The sequence below is a fragment of the Taeniopygia guttata genome, chromosome 1A (genome assembly GCF_048771995.1).
Source record: "Taeniopygia guttata chromosome 1A, bTaeGut7.mat, whole genome shotgun sequence".
Taxonomy (NCBI): Eukaryota; Metazoa; Chordata; class Aves; order Passeriformes; family Estrildidae; genus Taeniopygia; species Taeniopygia guttata.
In genome coordinates, this window is record NC_133025.1 from 37,323,619 (window position 1) to 37,345,939 (window position 22,321).

Sequence of the window (22,321 nt, forward strand, 5' to 3'; positions counted from 1 at the left end):
TTTGGAATACAAAGCTGTTAAGAAAAACAACAGCAGCTTACTCAGTAGCAGTACATACTTGCAGATAGGTTTAAATACTTGCTAAATGTCTTGCCTTGAGACTAATGGTTTCACCTGATTTTTGTAATAACAAAAATAATGTCCATAGAATTATGCTGTGAACATGAGTTGGAGCTGAAGGATTTGTCTCATCAGTATCTAACAGGTTGAACGTATTTTGTTATACCAAACAGACATGTGGTGTGCATCTTACTTGCATTTTTAAAGTTTAAACCTGTCTTATCTGGAGTAAATAAATAAATCATCTTGATTCAGGTACCTTCCATATTTTAGAACCTTTGGTTGCTTTTTCAGGAGTTGTCCAACCCCGGCTGGGGAAAACTTTCTGCTCAACCTGAAATCAGTGAGCACAAAATCTTGTGATTCTATCGGTTCATGTAAACTCTATACACAGCTGCTATACCAGTGGGATGAAGTGGGGAAATAGCTCAGAACAGAGCTCTGCAGTCTCTGGACCCCTGACATTTCCTGTTTGATCCTCTACACATGCAACAGCTTCCTTGTTGAAGATCATAGAGCAGAAGGAGCAAACAAATATCTTGGCTCCACTTTTGAGGCAGGTGTCCCCTCTCTTGATATTTCCTGTGCTCTGGGACACACTGCCAGCTGTCTGTGCAGTTCATGTGAACAGTTTGTCTGAGGGCTGGAGGTGCAGAAGGGGAGCAACCTTCATGGGATTTCTATTGGTATCAGACTCAATAAAGGAAAGGAAATACATGCTGGGGTGTTGTGCTGTGAACAGTTATTTCTGTTCAGTCCTGAGAACAAAAATTCACCATAACATTACAAGTGCCTGATACCTTCTTTCATGAAGCGGTTTAGACTTCAGGTGTGTTTGCTCCTGTTATTTGAAATAAATACTAAATTTTTTTCAAGGTGTGAGGACTATTATACTGAATGCATACATGCTGTCTTACTTTGAGGTACAGATCATTAATATAATCTATAATTTCTGTAAAAATTTTGATTGTGTGACACTTTCAGTCATGCTTTACAGCTAGATTGTCACTATTTTATCAGCTAAAACAATGGCCCTGCTTTCAACATATCACTGGGACTGCCACTACTGATGATAAAACTACTAAAGATTGTTTTGACCTTTGCTCTGTTTCCCCATTTTTTGGTTCTTCTTTACACTTTTATTTTCTTACCTAGTGTCCCAATTGAAATGCTACCCTCTATTTCTTCCCACACCTTAGTTTTCTTCTGGCTTCCTCATACGTCTCCAACCTTTCCTGCACATCATTTCCCTTGTGTCAGGACTTCAGTCGTGATCTGTGTTCATCCTTCTGAATCCAGATGATGTCCCCTACCTGCCTGGCTGGAGGATGTCTACTCTAAAGACTAAGAGGATAAATTATAAACCTACAGTTCATCTCTGAACAATGTTAGCCTGACATGTTTCTCTGCAGTCCCTTTCTAGATGTATCAGTTTAATGCAACCAAGTCAATATGTGTGTCCCTTACTCTGTTAGTCATACCTTTTTACTCACTGCTTTCTCTATCCTGACTGTAATACTTTTGTCCCTCATGCCAGTGTTGTGATTGATTTCATGTAACTCCAGGTTATAGCCTTCTCCACCCCTGTTTCTCACAGATACGCCTTTTTTCTGTTTGGACATTATTCACACGTATCTAAATCATCCTCATTTTAACTTAGGGTTCTCCCTGTCTGCCCTGCTTGACAGTCACATAGCTTTCCATTACAGAGATCCTGAAGAAAATGCTACCAAATTCACATGGTCAGCTTGATGCCTGACAATGTGCCCTTCTTTGCAGCTTCTAACTTTGCCCTTTCCCCACAATTCCTTCCCTTAGAGAATCTTTGGACACCTTTGCCTGCAGTGTCATCCCACCAGCACCTGCATCTGGTGATAGTTTGTGTATGTTGTCCACAGGTGCTTTATCCTGTACTTTCCTGTTTGTGTGGAAAACAGTACTGAAGCTTAGTTTTTAAATATCTTTTCCCCAAGACAGGCTTCATAAAACCCACATTCACCAGGAGGTACACAAGGGCTTTCAAGCAAAAATTCTAGCTGAGTGATTTCAAAGAGCAGCAGATGTTTGTTTATTTATATTTTGCTTAGAATTAGAGAAGATAAGAAAAGGAAGACTAGGCTTGTAGCTGCATTCTTACTTACAGAATATAATTCTTACAGAATATAATTGTTTTCCTCCATTATTCTTCATGATTCCTGCAAAGAATCTTGCATACTCTTTTTTGCATCTTCAGTAGACTGGAAGCACATCTGTGATTTCTTGTTGTACATATTCTAGGTAGTTTGGGTTCTGAAGTTGATGGCCCTGACCTGGTACTAGCTTTAAAGTCAACATATAATAAAAAAAAATATTTGAAAAGAGTAGCAGTAACACCAGCCTCACATCATTGTTTCCAAATCCGGTATTACAGATGACTCCTAGTAAGTTTGCTTACTTATTACTTTCAGGGTTTCTGGGCTGGGAAAATGGGTTGCAAAAGAGACTGTGGGTATCATGACCTCATCATTCATATTCAAAAGAAGATCAGCAAGATTACCAAAGTGCATTATTTTGTAAAATTATAACCCCGGGAAGTAATAAGAGTCAATTACATTTTTTTGGCAAAGTTCTTTTTAAGAAAGTTTCTGTCTCATGGCTGTAGTTTATTCTTTGTCTTGATCATTGACTAACAATTCTCATAAGGATTTTTCATCTTCTTAAACCTTGCAAGAGATAAATCCCTCTTTTCCTGTGGTCCACTTCAGTCTTTGCATATGTGCGTTTTCTGAAGTGTTAACTGTTAACAGTTGTGCCTAAGAAATCTAAATTCCTTACACAGCCTCAATGCTTTTTAATGGTGGAAAACAAATGCAGACTGCACAAGGAGGTTTCTACCCCTTTGTTCCGCGGAAGATCTGAAATACCACACTGAACAAGAATATTCCAATCATTGGAGCAAATTGATGTATCCTGTTGGCTGAACTTGTCCAAAATGCAGAGAAGCTATCTCTGCATTCTTGCACAAAACCCATTGCATCTGTTGTTAATGGTGGCAAAATCAAATGGCAGATAAGCAGAGGATTCTGAAATGTTTTTGCTGATTCTCTGTATTCTCACTTTAAAACTCAGGAGATTACTACAAGTTAAACTCCTACAAACCACAAACAAGAGCGGGGTAGTTTGTAAGTCAATACAGAGAGCTGAATTTCTTTACTTTGTCAATGTGATCTTTGTAAATTAATGATAGAGGACAAGACATATCCCATGTTTATAATGCAAAATAATTTAAAAGCATGAGTTAAGATATTTTTAGTGTGCTTCTCATTTACTTTCTTTTCAGTGCTTCTTTTAACTTTTGCCATCCTTGCTTTGAGAACATAAAAGTCCAGAGGGCTCTTATTATTTCTTGTGCTTTTATCTGTGGTGGTAATAGCACATACTGTTCAAGGAAGGTATAGTTAATACCATGTAGTATATTGGGGCAGAATAAGTCAAGTAATCTTGTGTTTTATTTTGGAAGACATAACAAAAAACCCCATGTCTATAATGCTGGGTGATAAAATCCCCTAGGAGTTGAATGGTGTGATGTTTCTGCACAGGTTGTTTCCTCATGCCAGTTTAAAAGGGTTTCCCCTGCTACAGGATCTCAAAGGAATTTACAGTTGTTCTTTTAAGTAAGTGTTTATGCGGCTCAACAATTTGGACTGTCCATCATGACTCATTTTGGAGCCTGCTCTGCCTGCCTGACTTGTATTTCTATGTGCAAGGATTTGAGGTTGCCAGAAAGAATATTTCAGTGAGCAACAAGCAGAAATGATGTGTTGGACATGGGCTTCATGGAGCTTTCAATGTTTTTAGAAAGGGAAGTGTTAACACTGAATAGATGACGTTAATACCACCACCAAGAAAGAAAAAAAAAAAAAAAAAAAGAGCTCTGAAAGCTGTCTTGACTAAATCTTCTAACAATGCTTGCAGTTCTTCTATATCCTGCTCTGTTTTTGTATGGATTTTTCATAGCACAGACAGACGTTACCCACCCCAGAGTGTGATTCAGTGTCGGTTTCTAGCCATGCTCTTGCACGATTTTAACCTGATTTCATGGGAGGAACAGAGAATGAAACACCGTAGCTCATGGTTGTCAGCAGTGAAAAATAGCCAGGAATCAGACAAACAGCTTCATTGCTGAGATTATTTCCGGGATGAAAACTCGTCCAACAGCTGTTTGTTTTGGCCACTACTCAGGTCCTTTTTTTTTCTTAAGCAGGAAAAAAAAAAAAAAAAAAAGAGGTTTGTTTTTTTTTTAAGATGTGGGCTGGTTATTTATGTAGTCAGGAAGAGGTCTCTGCTTCCAGTGTTGTGGTCTCGGAGCTGTGTTGACAGTTGGAGTACGGGGAGGTTTCCTCTCTTCTCTCTCTCTTTTTCTCCCATCCTTCATTCACTTAATGCACAGACCTGGAATGCTGCAGGAAGAAGAGAAAGTGAATTTATGAGTTCTTTAATCCCAGACAGGCAGCTCTGTAGCAGTTACCTTCAAGAAAAGTTCACGCCCCAAAGGAGCGTTTAGTCTTACAGAGCCACTGACTCACTGAGCAGTGTGTGTGAGTGGCTGTGAGGGAGAAGGGGAGAGATGAAGGAAAAATTTTGCTTCCTTGTGGAACTCGTAATATTTTTGTTTTAAGACTTTTTGAAAAGATGACTGCTACTTTTGTTTAAAGCATTTGCTCTGAAATTGCTGAAGCTGGAGTCTACCAGACTGAGGTCAGGAGCATTTTATTTGGCAGAAAGAAGATAACTTTTATAGAAGCCATGCCTGTGCTTGGGGTTGCCTCCAAGCTGAGGCAGCCTGCTGTAGGGTCAAAGCCTGTCCACACTGCCCTCCCAATACCCAGCCTTGGCTCCACCAGCTCACAGAAGTACTCACCAAAGTCCTTGGAGCTTACTGGGGCAGAGAGCTCGATGCTTTCTTGTCAGCTTACATTAAAGTCAACCTGTGATTTTGGAGAGAGGAAAACGCTTCAAGGAAAAACCCAGGAGATTGAAGATAGCAAGGTTAGTTGTAAACTTTACCTGTGGAACTTAATTCTAAAAAAAGCATTGATTTGCTTTATAAAAAAAACTTTGATACAAACTTTCTGCATGCAGAACTTGGGGGTAAATGAGTAAATAGACTTTTGCTGTCACCACTGAAATCCCATAGCAGCATTGAAAATTTGTTTTGCTCAGTGCTGCTATCTGAATAAATACTCTGTTTTTAAATGTTAGTGTTACTTCACAGATGAATTTTGATAAGGATCAGTAGAGTCATAAGGAGAGAAAAATCATTCTGGCACCCAGTAAACAGAATATTTAAAAAAAAAAATTCTTGGCAGCTTTATGTTATATTATGAAATTTAAAAAGAGATCTCACGCCCACACCTATTCCCACAGGGAGGCTCTTTTAAAATAAAAACATGCAATTGATTTTCTTTTCAATTTTCAAATAATCTGGCTATTCTTGCTGCAGAATTGCTGAACCAGAAAAACAGCTTCTCAGTGAAAAGTACTTGTGCTTTTCTCCTCTGCAAAATAGCTTCTTCCTAGCCCCTATCTAGCCGAAATTCATTGTGATTTAAAAAAAAATTGATTATCTGAAGTAGGATGCCACAGTATTTTTTAGACTGCTTATGGGTTTTTTTCTTCTGTAAGGGGATTATTTCTGCGTCCTAATTAACTTTTAAAAGCACTTCTACTTGGTTTTCAACTAGGCTTTCTGTTGTAGTTGAAAACATTTTTCATGCTTTGTACATGAGTACTGAGTCCCTTCTTGTCAGCAGCATATATTTCTGTAGATCTTTCAGTCAGTACATTATGCCTGCATGTGTGGTTTACACAGCTTCAGCAAGCTGTGAGGCTACTTCCTCCTGCTTTTCTATTACTCTTGGTTTGTGGAACTGATTACCACCCTGGAATTAAACATGTATTTTTAATTGTATCTTAGTTTGAGAACACTTAAATGTCATTAGAGATGTTACAGTGGCAAGATGCACATCTATGTACTTGTTTATTCTTTGTTTTTAGTTACTGGGTTAATTCAATTTTAGTGAAGAAAGTTGGGTTTGTGGTTAAAGCATAGGGTTGGGATTCTGAACATTTGGTTTCCTTTTTAAACCTTGCCACATATTTACACATGAGAATTTGGTCTTGCCACTTAACTTTTTCCTTGGAGTTTTCTCTGTCACATCTCCCTGTCTCCCAGAGATGATGCATTGGTGGTATCAGATATCCCATACAGAAATGTAAAAAACCGGAGCAAACTGTTCATCTCTTGATAACCACAAGTGATGAACAGCCCATTTCTATAATGTGAAGATGTATGTGAAGAGTATGAAGATAACATAAGTTTAAAGATAATAATTTTTCAACACGATGCAATTTCTGCTTGTTTACTTACTTTTTGTAGAAAATATTATTTCTTTGTTTTTTATGGTGTTCCTTAATGGATAGTCCATGAAAAGTAAATTAGACTAGCAAATACTATTTTCCATTAAAAAAAAAAAAAAAAAAGGCAAAAGGTTACATTGGCTGCTGAGAAGTGTTTCTTGTTTACTTATAAAAGTGTGGAGAAAGATATCAAGTATCTTGCCTTCAGTATTTAAACCACTTGAGAGCTATTAGTAATTAGTGGGAGACCAACTGGGAGTCATAGCCTTGCAAGGCATCTGGCCCTGAACTCTGCTGAACTTCTAGTGAGTAAAATAACAGCCTGGATGGACACAGACTGTGATACCAATTTGCCATGTCATTGATTTGACAATACCTGTCATCTCAGAGACTGTTTTTCTAAAGAACAAAAAGCAAACCAACTTCCCAAAATCAACCTACCAACCATGACATCTTTCTCTATATATGTTCTCAGTGGAGGCTGCTGAGCAGTTTTAAAAGATGATCCATAAAGTGTAAGACCAGGCCGTGCACATGATGATCTGAAAACTTCCCCCAACCACCTGGATTTATAGAAGTGCTGAACATTCAAAAAGTTACTAATTTCTGAAACCTTTCTGTGTTACCCCCTTATAAGTCTGACATTCCCAGTAAAGCTTAGTGGCAGCCCTTTACTCAATTTTCTTCCTGGCACATTTTTTGAAAGATGCTCTTTTATTCACCTTTTAAGCAAGTTTCATGAAACCTTTCTGCCAAAGAGGTTTGGACTGTAAGGTGGATGGGTATTTATGAATATGACATTATTTTAATGCTTTTCTTATTAGTAAGCTTCTAAGGATCAGCCTTGAAAAAAGCATTAATGTTGTTTTCTTCATCAGTGATGGAGATCCATGCCACCTGGGTAGCCTCAGAAGTATGTGTAGGTTATTTAAAGAGTAGTTCTAAGCACAGATCTGATGGTGCTGTTAGAGTTAATGTCTCTTCGGTTTTGCTGGGCAGATGCAAGTTCTACACTACAGGTTGTGTCATCCCAAAGCTTGACCATTTGTGAGTTCTGGTTTCAATAGACCTTTTGTTAGCAAACACATTAATCCATGTGATATCTCCATGTAACTGTGGTATGCAGCCCTGTACACTGGGACTCTGTAACTATAAAAATGGTTAGTTAAAAGTTTTTTCAATCAAAATGTAGTGAATACCTAGTTTGAGTTTCCAACTGAGAGTAAAATCTGACTAACATATTTCTTGTATGCTTATGTTATAAGCATATATCATTGCATATAAGGCAGCACTGATTTTTAAGGGAAAAATATGGATCTCTATCTGCAAAAGACAATGGAACATGAATTCATCATCTGGTTAAATTTGGCTCTTGTCTGCTGAAAGCAGGGCCTTTTGCATTGCTTGCTTTGGTGTTTTACATTTGCTGCACTGCTGGTCACAAGTTTTCTCATCCTGTCTGCAAGGCACTTAAATTAACACGTGTAGTCACTGTGACATATCCTGTTGCTATCTATTAAATGCTAAGAATTCTAAAATAAATTTGGGTTATACATGTCAGTACAGTAGGTCACACAGCTGTTTCCTATATGAACTTCACCTCACCAAACCTGATTGTTTGAGAATTTTGTCACTCTCACAAGGCCAAGGCTGGTTGAGAATACAGCAGCAAACATCTGTTCTCTTTTCCCTTGCTGTTTGCCTCATCTCACATGATTTTGTTGCACTGGTACATGTAGTCTTGGTTATTTTCTTGTTTGTGGACATGATGAAGTTTGAGGTTTAATAAAAGTGATATCATAAAAACTGTAGTAGAAAAAGTTTGAGGTGATTATGTTTACCTTTTTTCTTGATTGCTTAGAACTTTGTTAAGCTTACGAAAGCAAATAATAAGTTGCTAATTATTTAAATTATTCTGTGTATAGTTTATTCAAATGCACTTTTGTTCAAGATTTTCATAATTTGTGCTTTGGTACCTAAGTCTCATACAACAGGTCCATCTGCTTTCTTGCTATAGCCACTAATGTTTAGGCTGACTGCATGAACACTTTATGATGTGAATAGACATGCAAAATATTTGAACACAAGTATTCAGAGTGCATTCTTTTTCCCTGAGTATCATATAGACAGAAGTTTATTTCTATATATGTACAAAGGAACAGAATCCAGCTGCTGGATTCATGAGGTGAAATGCTGGCTGTCTTTGAAGCAGATGGAGTTTTGCTGTTCAGCTGGACCATAGAGTGTTTTTATGCAAAACCATGTCTGAAAACACCACTATATTTTCTTATATTTTTGTATCTGTGGGTATAGTATTTGTATTTCTCTACCACCACATGGTAGGTTGCTTTTTGCTTTTGAGCCATTAAACAGTAACAAAGTGAAAAAATATCCATTGATATTGTAGAAAGGTAAATTAAACAATGACTTAAAACTATAGGAATGAAGAAAGAATTTATTTGCAAAACCAACTTATTTGGTCACTGAATCATATCTCTGCACTATATTATTTTAAGGCTGTGTGTTGAGAGGCTGGGGCCAGACTGTTCAGCTGTGCCTAGAAACAGGGCAAGGATCAAAGGGCACAAACTGAAGTACAGGAATTTCCATTGAATTTCAAGCAAAAATTCTTTTCTTTGAGGATGACAGAGCACTGGAACAGGCTATCCAGAGAAGTTATGAAGTCTTCTCTGGAGACATTCAAAACCTGCAATCCTGTGCAACCTGTTCTAGGTGAACCTGCTTTAGTAAGGGTGTTGGACTACAGGGTCTCTCTTCAGTGAGTCTGCAATATTGACCTGTAGCAAAATGCAACAGTGTTTTACTCCAGGTCACCTGAAAGTGTGATTGATTTCAGCTGCTCACACACATTTAATGGTGTAGTCACAAGTGTGTTGCCAGGAGTCCTCTCCAGCACAAAGCTGTGCAGCTGCTGGGAGTCAGCAGCTCCTGCTAGGCACACTGGTCTTCTGGTCTGGCTTCCTCAGGCTGCTCTTTGCAGTGCTCTGCTTTATGTTCCCAAAGTTTTCCTCCCATCATTAGACTGCCTTCTTTCAAGAGCCCTGCTCCTGAAAGAATACTCTTGAATTCATGCTTCCAAAGTGAATTTTCTCTGAGATTAATCTGATATATTTGTTGTAGTGTTTTGGTTGTATGACTTGGATGATAAGGTTTTAGCCTTCTTTCCTGAGTTAATTAATTCTTTTACTGTTGTATTATCTTATTTCTTTTGGGTTTTTTCATTTTCAGTTTCTCTTTGTTCATGCTATCTCTTTGCTGCTGTCTGCTTTATCTGCTTCTTCCTTCCTGTTGGCAGACATCTTTACAGGCTACTGAATATGATTTATTTTTCTCTGTATCCCCTAATCAAGTCTTCCTGTCTCGCCTGCAGCATTTTTCATATCACTGTTCATTATCAGAAAGTGCTAGTCAGCCTCCCCAGCTGATCCAGCACACATATGTAAACCTAAAACTTTCTTAGATACCTCAGTTTTTGGGGCTTGTAATAAGGTCCTAGTAGTATGGTGATACTAGAATTCATAGAATGAATAGAGAGTTGTTTGTGACTTCTCTTACAGAGGTCCAGCCCCACTAAGTTCATGAAACAATTTACTTTTTATACAGGAAGATCTTAGGGGAGCTCTGGAAATTGATCCTCTGCAAGGCCTTCAGGAAGAAATTACAAAGAATACTAAACTGTCCACCTGAGTAAAGAGACACAACTAACTTCTCTAAAGCTATGTTCTCTACAGAACTATGAGTGATTAAGCTGGGGAAGTAGTCCCCAGAAAATCAGCAGGACAGAGCAATGCTACCTGGGGAGCATGTTCAACAGAGAGTGGGGTCCAAAAGACTTAGTTGTAGCAAGTGACTGTCATTAAAGTAATCTAAAATGAATGTCAGTACCACAAAACCAAGCTAAATAATTTGATCTGATTAGGCAAAAGCATGTGTTGGAGCTGTTGAGGTGACTCTTAAGGTCCATTTAATTTGGCATCTTACCATTGCATGTCAGTTTTACTCTGAGGCCTTCTAGTGTCATTCAGGCAGCCCTTTTGGACTAGGTCCTTAAGATGCACGTGGAGCCTCTCATTTTTCCCTCATCACTTTTAAATAGTTTGTCAGGGATGTGGTAAATCCTGCCTGTCACAAGACACCAGACTTTTATAAAGACAGATCTCAAGACAAACATTTTTGTTTTCCATGCATGGGTGGAGCTCTTGTTCACGTCAACAGGAGAGTGCTTTGCACATTGGAATACCAGATATGTGCCATAAATTACTTCCATATCTCTGTCTTTCCTCAGCTAACCCTTCCACACCACCTACTTAGGTTTCATGTGACCCTTTCCCAGCATTCTCCAAATCTCTCCAAAGCAAGGCATCTGTTGCAATCACGTATCTCTTTGACTTTTCAATTTCTTGAATACATTTTTGTCTAGTCTCTGAGGGCCAAGCTCCACAGAGTTTCTTGACACACTGAATCTAGGGAACATAAATAAATTTGTTTCTTTCCCCATTTTGTCATACCCTTCCTTTTCTCAGCACTAGTGCCCTGGAGGTATCTGACTTGTGGGTTGGCAAGAAAAGAGGCTGCTCATTGTGCCGAGTGTTTAATTTACAGCACTACAGCCAAGGCAACAGAAAGAGTGGCTGAAGCAGCCAGAAACCACCGATCTTCTCCCCATAGTGACCAGTGGTGTTTCAAACCAGCAGTGTTTCAAAAGCATTGAACTAGCTGCCAGAAATTTTAGTCAGCACTGTGGACACCTGGGACTATGTGTGTTTAAAATTCACACAGCCCCAGTGAAGCCAGGACAGTTGGCAGGAGTTAAGATTGTCAGGAATTTCTGCTTCTTGTCTAGTGTTCTGAATTATTTCTTTATCAAACAGATAACGGTGTCTTTAATGTGCCTTATGTATCCAGTACCATCTGTCTATGCTATAACTGATTTAAGAACTTTATTCTGTATGAGCTGGGACTAAATTTCACTGTTATATGTTTATTATCTAATCATCTGTATCAGGCACATTTTCATAGAGTTGATATAAAACTAAAGTAACAAAATAACAACTCTTAGATCTTTTGTCTTTGTGAACAAATTGTATTGAAAGTAGGTTGAATGATGTTTCTCGTCTGAAATTTGTAATTGGGATCATGGATAGGAGGGTATTCATCAACCTGAGCTTAAGAACTCTGCCTAAATTTCTACTGCTTTCATGTTATTTTACAAAATAAGAACATAGAACTCAACTTACTTCATATCAATTGGTGTGTTGTGAGCTGGTATTACACATCATCAGAAAACAATCATATTTGCTCTCTTGTATTGTATTTGTGCCTGGGGAAGCTGCTTGGGGACTTTCTGACCAAATAACTATTCAATAAAAAATCCTTTCCTCAAAAATGGGAATGTGTCTGTAGGATGATGCACTGTAAATGCACCAGCAGAACTGAAGCGACCCAGCAACATTTGCTTGGTGCAGCACTCTTGTAGTCCCCGGGGATAATCTGTTCCTCATAACCACAAAGGGAGCTAAGTGGTCTCCTCTTCAGGTAAAAATTATGGGCTTATATTATACCCTAGGAGGTTCTAGTTAGGCTTTAGTAAAACTCCTCGGCTCTAATAGTACAGAGAAACTTTGCCTGTGGAAAGTATAGTATGTCCATCAATGGAAAACACAGTGTGTACACTTGCCACTCATAGTATTATTAGCAGTGATCCTTCACTGTGAAAAGGAATCGGTGATAGCCTCGACAGTCTTCTAGTTCTCATCTGTCATTCTTTGACTTCAGGTGCATGGTAATGAAACCATGCTTCCCTGGGAACCTGAGCTGACAGCGCCATGGCCCACAGTGACACAGATATGTAAGGACTCTCTTTTCCTTAGAAAAAGTGCCATTGTGCAGTATGCGTGTTTGTGTTTCCAGAGGCATTGCACTGAAATATTGCAGGTCCTGTTAAGTTCCCTGAAAGCACCAGTAGGCTGTTCTTGGAGTCCAGAAACCTAGTGGCTTGCTTGGAAACACTAATTTCCCTGGCATATCAGTATTGGAGTGTCCTCATCCCTCAAGAGCCTGTGAGAGTAGAGTGACTTTTGGGGACTCAGTTCTTTTTAGCAAGGAACATAGAGTCTATAGCAAACAACATTCATAGTTCAACATATGAATTTAAAAATCCTTAATTTAAAATCCCTTCAGGAGCACGGTAGTGAATATTTCTTCTAGCTGCATTTTATCAGGGGTTCCTATAAGGAGCATCCCAAAGTACCCATCAGAATGAGGGGTGCCACTAAGATTATGGAGTTTGGTTGCAGTGAAAAGCATTTCTTCTCTCAAATAAAAATACTGTCCTTTCTGTGGATTTTTCTTTTATTTCAACCATAACTCAATCCTAGAAGTTTTTACTAGATTGATGTCCTGTTATGACAGGTAGTGTGCATGTGTGCAAAAGTCAGTCCAGCCCTGGAGAACATATGGCTCTATTACACAGCCTGTGGGAGAAAGGGAAAAACACAATCCCTTCGAGAGGGAAGGGAGAGATTAAAGGGAAAATGGATGATTTTCCCACACTCAAGCTGGGACTTTGTGGCAGGACTAGGAGTTCAAGTCATATATATCTCAAGTCCCAATCTCCACATCATAACCACAAGCCTATTCTTTGTCTTTTCTAAGGGATCAGTTAAGAATGAAACATCCAAATAATGAGTTATTTTTCCTGCTTGCTTCATAAGGACAATTTTGGCTTTGTCATCATTTTAATGTCAATAGCTAGCATAAGTGTGGGCTCAGCTCTGAGTTGGAGGTGGAATTTTACTCCAGTAGACATATTCTCTTGATTTTGATGTATCCAACCAGCATAAACTAGCACAATTTGTTAAAGATGCAGAATACTTTGTGCCCTTTGTGAAGCAGTATAACACTCATCAATGGTCCTGTGTGTAATGATGTTGATAGGCTGCTGACTTTCTAAATATGATGTGCAAAATCTAAGTATTTGTGAAGCAGGCCTGCTTTGAAGAAAAATGGCTTTTTGGGGTCCTAATTTCTGCTTTTGACTACACTGCCTAGCTTCTTTGTAACAGAAACTTGTATTTAGTAAATGCTAATGGCATGAATTACAAATGAGACCTGCTAATTTTTTTGACTAAGTGTTCTTTCTGGTCTAGGTCCGCTGTCCCTTTTTGTCTAGTATACTGGACTATTTTTTGAGTCACACAGTTTTTCTTGCACTTACATACAGGGCATGCAAAGAGCAGTTCATTTAAATCAGCTCTGTGTTTCACTCTGACCTGATTCACAGGATGTGGTCTTGGAGGAAGCCCATGCCTTAACAATAGCCTTTTGACAAGTGAGGGTGTTCGGGGATTAAGCTGGAAGAGGAGGAAGCATATATCTATTCTCAAACCTAGTAGTGGACTATTTTGTGTGAATCTTCACTTGCCCGTGATATTTTTAAGGTCACAAAATTTCCTTTTTGTTTTTACTGGCAAGAGGATGTTGGCTGAAAGATAGCATAACTTCTTTAAAATTCAGAAAAAGAATGCAGAGTGTTTTGTCTGGTAAATGTGAAGGGATAATTCCGTCATGTAACGTGTGCAGATTTCTGATGGCTCTTGTCTATGTTATATGCAAACCAGCCTGAAAGAACTTGGAAAATAAGCAAATCAAAGGGAAGCATAATTTTGAAGTGGTTAGAGCTGGATCATAATATTTCTGGATATATAAACTGAGAAGGTGCCAGCCACTAAATGTACTAACTCTGCATAAAACATGAGAGAATTTGACCAAGTATAATATTAGTATTGTCCTAACCTACTTTCAGCATGACATTTGGTCTGACTTATCTTTTTAGCTGTATTTTTTTTCCTTGTAAACCCTCCTTTCCTGCTCTGCCATTCTTATCTTAATTCAGCAGAAAGCATTTCACCCTTTAATATATCTTTCAACAGTTGATCAAAATATTTTGTTCAGGTGGAACTCTCCAATTGCAGCAGATTTGAACAAAAATAGTTGTTGAGCTCTCTCTTGTGTTTTCTATTTCAAATTATCTCTCTATGATGGTTTTAACACCTGGCTTTATATCTTATTGATGTTGTGTTAAGCTCCAAAAGATTTGGCAGTGAAAACTTCCTGTTGTGCATCAGGATTTGAATTACAGAGCATGAGTAAAACCATCACAGCTTAGTAATGAGCATGGCCACGCAGAGAAAGATGACTTCCTAGCAAGTGTTGTAAAATATTTGACCACTTTCATTAATCAGGAAAGGCTGTATGGCTAATACGTGATTTAGGGGTGAGTAAGACATAAGTCAGGCTGCAGGAGTTTTACTCACCACTACAACAATGAGATTTCCTGGCAACACATCTATGCAGTAAACAAGTTGGTTTCTTTTTTTTTGGAGGGGAGTATTTTTGTTTTGGTTTGTTTTTTTGTTTTTCAGGCTGTCTCTGTAGGGGAAATAAATAGACATTAAATAAGAATGTGAAATAACAAATAAAAGTTCAAAAGGAGTTTAGAAATTTCCTCAGCTGAGCAGTCTGCCTGCTTTCGTCATTGCTGGCCAGCTCACCAGCCACAGACAGAGTGCTGGAAGGAAGAGCTGAAGGAATATGTTTTTCATGAAGGAGCAGCACAAATCTGAAAGCTTGAGAGCTGCAGGTTCAGATTTACTTTTGAAATGCTTCTGAGAGAGAATAAGGCTGAGCTGCTCACATGGGAATTCACAATCCAGTTTCATTTCTGGTTGCTATCAAGTACCTCCTTGAAATCAGCTCATATGCAAAATGGTAATAATTAATGGATTTTTTAGAGTGAAGTTGATTCTTGGCTAAGTAGTAATTGATTATTATTTTTAAATACTGAAGAAATAATCTAATTAACTACTTTTCCAAGTGTTATTTAAGTTACTTTTAATTATCATAGAAAAATGATTTTTTTTAACCTAATCTGCTACTGATGTTTTCGGCTTCCTGTCTGTCAGGTTAATAATGCATGCATTCTTTTTTCCTGCTTATAATAAAAAGGCAGAAGTAGAACGCATTTTATATACAACCTACTTTTTTTTTCCTGTATAACCTTGTGATCCTGACAAAAACAAGGCAAGAATAACAGGGCCTTTGCAGTTTCATTTACCTTGCTTCAGTATCACTCTGAAATGGTTCATACCAGTATCACTTGTATGGTTCTATATTATTAGCTGAAACCTAAGAAATAGGTTGCTCCACAAAGAAACCATTGTAGTGATTGACAGTCAAGTACTCTGTTCATAGGTGATGCCATCTCCAGATGTGTGTGGGAGGTTAATGCAATGTAATTTGCAGGACTTTCACATCCAGACTACTCTTATGCAAGAACAAGTTTTCTCCAGCTGGGTGTTGGGAATGGGTTGGTGTTTGTGTTACCCATGAACGAGAGCAAAGCAACCCTCCCCATCTGTGACAGCTATGTCAGTCACAGCCTAAAGAGTTTTGGTTTATAAGATAAGCTATTAGCACAAAAGAGTGGAGAATAAAAGAAAAATGTGTGGAAATGAAAACAAGGCTTTTTCCCAGGGCCCCACCAAGTCAGTGCAGGATTTTTTCTGAGTTATTCAGCCTTATTTGTGGACATGATACAGAGATGTAGAGTACTGAGGGGAGCTGATTAAGCAAAGTTTCAGAAAAGGGAGCATGCAAATCTCAACACTGTGAGTACTGCTGTGTTGAATTGAATAGTGTCATTCAAAACAAAATTTATTTAAAGGTGATTTGGCAAAAGAAACATAATATTATACAGGAGATTCAGATTAGCAAGATAGATACTGGATAACTCAGACCTCCTAAAAGTAAGGGTATTATGGAGATATTTGCATCTGTGGAAGATATTTTCCTTTTTCTCTGGACAATTAATAGTCTAATTTATTTGAGCAAAGTTGCAAAATTTTATTTTAACATACATATATAAATGCTAGCAAAGACAGAGTGATAGTAGTCACATTTCAGTCTAAGGGACAAAACTTCACTTCCCAGTAAAAATTTTATTTTGTTCGACAATAAAGTGAGTATTTTCAAAAATAATTTTCACTCAGAAAATATTTGTCTTTAAAGGTCTCAGTAGCCTTTGCACAGAGTAACACATGATTCACAACACCATTTCAATATAAAAAAGTTATTTTGTCCTAATTAATTCAAGAGAAATATTATATATATTTATCAAGCCATAAATCAGTGTCATATCCAAATATTGGTCTTTTGGAAGGTATAGATGAATTTTGGTTTCTGCCATATTGTAGGCCTGTATTTGTAATTTAGTCCATTTCTCATAAAATTCTGCATGGATGCAGTAGTTACCCTGAACTGAAGTTCGAGTAGAGGCTTTTTACAATGTATGAATACTGCCAGCATTTCAAAGCAACAAACTATTTTGGATCATTTTGGAAAATGCTGGGGTATTGCTTCACATTAATCCACTATGAGGCAAAGTGTAATTTATTGATAGTTTCTGAGCTGCTTGGTAACACGAATGTGGATTTATCACTAGCTGTGTGATTATATAACGTTTTTTTTTTCTTTTCAATGCTGAAACATTTTAACAGAAATATTCAAGTAGAGCCTCAGATGCAAAAGTAAGAAATTCCAAGTGCAACAGCACTCTTGTACAACTACCATTGGTTTTCTTATTTATACTTTAGGAATAATGATATATCAACTAATATTTGATACAATTCCAATTGGATACTTAAGGACTATGTAAGGCAACATTATTATAAAGTGCTTTTTCTTTGAGATCAACAGAGTGTCTTCCTTTGAGTGCGGTTTGGGTGTTTTGCCCTTACCAGGTAAACTCTATAGAACAGCTATTTAAATAATAATTTTTGTTCTCATGTGATTGATTTTTTTTCTGAAGCTGTTTTTAGGATACTTTCAAATGTGTTGCAGTGTGACAAGCACTGGTTTGCCCCAACATTTTTGGAGTAGTAGGATACAGCTTGGATATGACTCAAAGTGTTAAACCAGCAATTCATGGAATAGATTAGTACAACTCCTCTAAAGCCACCATGAGATTTAATTTTTTAGCACATAATAATTGTAGCCTTAGCATTTTGGCACCAGCAATGAATCCTAAGTAGAGTGAAACCACTATACATATTTAGTCTATGGTTCATATTAAATAACGTGGAAGGTGGTTTAGAGATGCATATATGGACGTTATACATGTGCACATATATCTACATATACATCACATGTCATATATGTTATCTTTTTTGGTAAAAAAAGGATAGAATTTTGAAAGAAAGGATAGAATTACTGCTTATAGTAACATTCAAAAAAGTGAGATGTACAACATATATTTTTGCTTGTCATTAATTGTGGCAATAACTGATATGATCAATACTGAAACAGGCAAACCCAGCAGAAGCACTGATTCCCTGTGCTGCTTAGACCATGTGTGTCAGTGCACCCACAGCACTCAGCAGCAGCTCAGCTGCCCACACTCTCAGTGACAGACCAGGGTCTGGCAGGTGATGCTCTACTCTGTCCCTCCACTCTTCCTCTCTCAGGCTGCATCACCCCCTCCAGTTCCTCTGGGGTGTGAGTCTCCCTCTGCAATGCTAAGGAGACTGGTGGATAGATGGTAAATAAATTCTTTAATTTACTGGGAGTCAGTTTCCAAACAGACTAGATTCTCTTACCCTATATTTGTATGCTTCTGCAGCTCTCTCACCATCTTTGCGATGTCTTCTTGGAAGATATCCGCTGTTTGCTCCATCACTTTGAAATCTTCCTTCTAGATACATGATAAAATAATCCTTCTGAAATTAGAACTTACTGTGTTCTTTAAATCAGTAGGAGTTTTTCTGTTTGTTCACTGAGTAAGAACATCATCCCACTTCGTTGTGGTTAGACAATTGACAACCTCTTACGTTTTCACAAGGTAAGATTTTCAAACCATGTCTCGTTTTTGGGAATGTTGGGCTATGTTTGTATCCCGTGATATTTTATGTGAGCTGACTGGTATTTTCTGATAATAATTTAATCTGAGATATTTATTTAGGGAAATCATGCATATACACAGAAAAAAAAAGAGAATTCTTTGTGCAATGAAAACATTCAGAATGAATTGTTTTATGAAAGCTGGGCTTGTTACAGAATAAAATAAAACTGTCCATTTACTATTTTTTTTAATTCTATCTGCTTAGATGACCTATGGAATTTGATTAATTAAAAATTCACAAATATTTAGGTTATCCTTGTTCCTGAAGTATTTGGACATTTAGATATTTCTAATAAGTGATATCCTGTTGTGCCTTTGAACAAAAATTTAAGAACTATGATTGGCATGTCACTGCCTTTAATTTCCTTGTATGGTACAGTATGCAGTTCATGTCCATTTTATACACATAGCCAAACTGGAGTATGCAGAAATGGTATAAGGAAGGAGTAATCAATCTGACTGTGTGAAAACTCTGAGGAAATACTGATAAGTAAAAGAGCTCATAAATTCTGCAGAGAGAATTGTTCACATTCATGGCTTTAAAGATTAAAACTGAGGCTCCTTCTGCCCCACCCTTAAATGACTTTTGGCTGTAGAAAATGTCAGTAAAAATCCACTCACAATCTTTACTGCCACTCTTTGTCAGCTTTCTCTCTCTTATTCTATGTACCAAGAGTCCAGTCCATATAGGACCTAAAATATTGTATTTGTTTAAGGAAATCTTTCTTTCTGAGTTCAGTAATATTAGGTTTTGATAGCTGAATCCTGCTGTTAAGTCAGGTGTGTGTGATTAATGATCAGTATGAATAGAATATGTGGTGCACAGGCAAGAGGCTCTTTAGGACTGCTTTTTCCTGTCTGCAAGTACCTTGGGACCAATGGAAAATATTAGGAAAGTTCCAGAGAGTCCTAGCACTTTTTTACTGCATCATAGATCATTGAAGTTCAGACTCAACAAAGAGTGGGAAGCACAGAACAAAAAATTTTTGAAGTAAATTTTTAATTCTTGTAATTTTTGTATTTATTGAGAATTAGAACCCTATTAATTATATTTATCAGTTTAGGAGTGGATGGAAGTCCTGCTGAAAACTGAGAACCTCTATAACTACCTGAAATGGTGCTGTAGCCAGGTGGGAGTCAGCATCTTCTGCCAGGCAGCCAGCAAAAGGACAAAAAAACAGAGTTTCAAGCTGCACCAGGGAAAGTTCAGGATAGCCATCAGAAGTGTTTCTTCACTTGAAAGGATGGTTAAACAGTGTAGATAGTGGATTTACTGTCTCTGGAAGTGTTCCAGAAACAACTCAGTGTGGGATTTAGTGCTGTGGTTTAGTTGATAAGGCAGTGTTTGGTCAAAGCTGGACTCAATGATAACGGAGGTCTTTTCCAACCTTAACGATACTGTGATTCTGTAAGGCTTCCAGAGTGGAATTCACCTTACCTCATTAAAGCCAGTTAAAAGGTTGACATCTAGTCTGAGCTCCTCCTCTATCCAGATGGCAGAGATAAATACTTCTTGATGGCAATTCCTTCATTTTTTCTGAGTTATGTAAATGAAGATTGACTCATCCTCTGGCAGTATGTGCATCTATTGCTTAATTTAGGGAAGACGAACATCTAATTTAGGTTAAACACTTGATTTTAGTGTCTGAAATTATCTGAGATAAATCTTACCTGTAGTACAGAACTTCTATTCCTCTTTTTGATTCTTAAAACAGATTAGGGATATAAAGATATGGAAAGTCCCTGAGAAGTGGTGAAGAGAGGAAATAGGCAAGCGAAAATAATATTCAGAATGAGCTATTGCATGGGACATGGGACATATCTGTGAAGAAGACAGGTTTCATTTTGATATATTCACACAGCTTTCTGCTTAATGCTTCAGAGATTGTAGAGATAATGAAATGGATCATTAACCAGAAATACTGTAATGAATCAATTTACTGAATGTATGGCAACCAACTGTGTATATAAACACATGAGAATGATGTGTGCAGACACAAGGAGAAACATTTAATGAGTTGGTGGGAAATCAACTTGCACATGTAAATGTACACATGGGTGTACTCACAAATGGTGGAAGTTCTCTACTAAATCTGCAGAATCTCATACAGATGTACACGGCACTTGCATTCGTCTGCCAGCAATAGATGGCCTCCTTCTTCACTTGTTGTCACAGTCTTTCTGAGGAGAAGGTTGGCATCTAGAAGCTACTCATATACTTAAAGAGACAGAATCTGAAGACAAGTAATTCAGCCAGTATAAAAATGGGATGTTCATGAATGTGTTCTTAGTTTCGCAGAGTATTGCATACATCATTTTAGGAAAGTTTATCTTGAGGATCACCACCTCCCTCGTGAATTATTTTTCTTCTTGTTAGGAACTGAATGACATTGCTGTAACTGCTACAGCCATTGCTTATGGGCAAGGATATCATTAAGGAATTGTGGTTTCTGCTTGACAACTTGAAATAAGCAGGAAGGCTTATAGCAAGTGACAGGGCTACATGCAGGTTTAATCAAGTTGGATGTGTGCTCTGCAAAGGGTGCTGCTCGTTGGCTGTAGTTGCTGTAATCTCTCTGGTAAATCCCTCATGAGCTGTAAGCTACTTTGCTTGGAAAACTGTCATGAAGTAGAAATGTTTGGAAAGCATTGGAAGTGTCACCTGTCTAACCAGTCTGCTTATTTTCATTTTGGACGTTGTGCTTGCTGTCTTCGCTAGAGGGAGTATGCAGATTGGTCTGTGTGCCCTGCAGGTGTGTGTTGTTCCTGACAATTTGGTTGCTGACATTTGTATTTCAAACCAGGCAGTCCCAAGGACACAAATGCAGAGCTTTATACCAATGTAAGGAAGAGAAAGCATCAGTCAAATTGCAATTATATCTTGCAAAACAAACATCAAAAGGTAGCTAAATGCCTGCCATTTCAATAATATAAACATTTTGATGTGTAAAGGGGTGACTGGCTTTTGCATCTGAGGGTTTATGGTCTTTACAAAGCACAGAAACTAATTTCCTTTCAAAATTTTAAAGTTGGACAATCTAATATTTGAGGCTATACAGTTTACTAGATACATCTAAAAATATTCCTCTTTGTCTAAAACACTGATCATGGTAAAGAAAGTGCCTAATCCTATGTTAGTTTTCTCATGTTTCTTCCATTATGCTAGAAGTGAAAATAAAACATTAACTCAAAGAAAAGTGATTAATCAAGTTGTTAATATTTTCATGTTCTTTAGAATCCGTTTTAAACAACAAACTTATTTGAAATTGTAGCAGGCTGAACTTAGTCCCTTTTAAAATTTCTCTGAAAATGTTTGGTTACTTACAGAAAACTGGTGATATTTTTCACTTTTGTCCACTGTGGCAGCTGTGGTACAACTATTGGACAGCACAGCTTATTCTTAAAGGACTGCAGCACTTATTCTTAGGGGGCTCCAGTTCTTGCTTTATGTTCTTGTATACCTGCTTCCATGGTATTTCTTAATAGATATTCCAAGCTAGTTTTTTAAGGATGAGGAAGCTATATTCTTTAGATTAGTGATAATAAATTTGAGAGTGTGTCAGAAAATAAGTATGGCATACTGTAGACAAAAGTTCAATTTTAAAAAAACCCTGTTTATCTTCTACCATCTTATGACTTAAAAACTATTAAGTCCAAGCACTTAAATGACAGGGTCAGTGATACTAGGTACTATACAAGTGGAATAGTTATCTAAATTCCATTTACATCGTTTGTGATGTAAAAAAAGTCTCAAATAAGTGAGAAGGAAGCAACTCACAGATACATAAAAATTTTTATCTATGTTTATGTTAGAGCATAAATGTTTGAATGTTGAACTTCTTTTAGCCCTGCTGTAGTATGCTAACTTATTTCTTGTCAAATACC

The 22,321-nt window shown here is 37.6% G+C and overlaps 1 protein-coding gene across 17 annotated transcripts in view; it reads left to right on the top strand.

The window, feature by feature from the left end:
- NAV3 (neuron navigator 3) overlaps nt 1-22,321 on the top strand; it is a 521,462-nt gene that overhangs the window by 262,251 nt on the left and 236,890 nt on the right. For 4 of the 17 annotated variants that reach the window (XM_030263786.4, XM_041713788.2, XM_030263798.4 and 1 more), the window contains exon 1: nt 3,921-5,088. The exons of 12 other annotated variants lie outside the window; for them this stretch is intronic. In XM_030263786.4, the coding sequence (XP_030119646.4) occupies nt 4,846-5,088 (243 nt within the window). In that variant the 5' untranslated portion in view covers nt 3,921-4,845. Of the gene's footprint in view, nt 1-3,920; nt 5,089-22,321 lie in introns of those variants that run through there. One more of the 17 variants, XM_032746458.3, reaches the window with a different exon arrangement.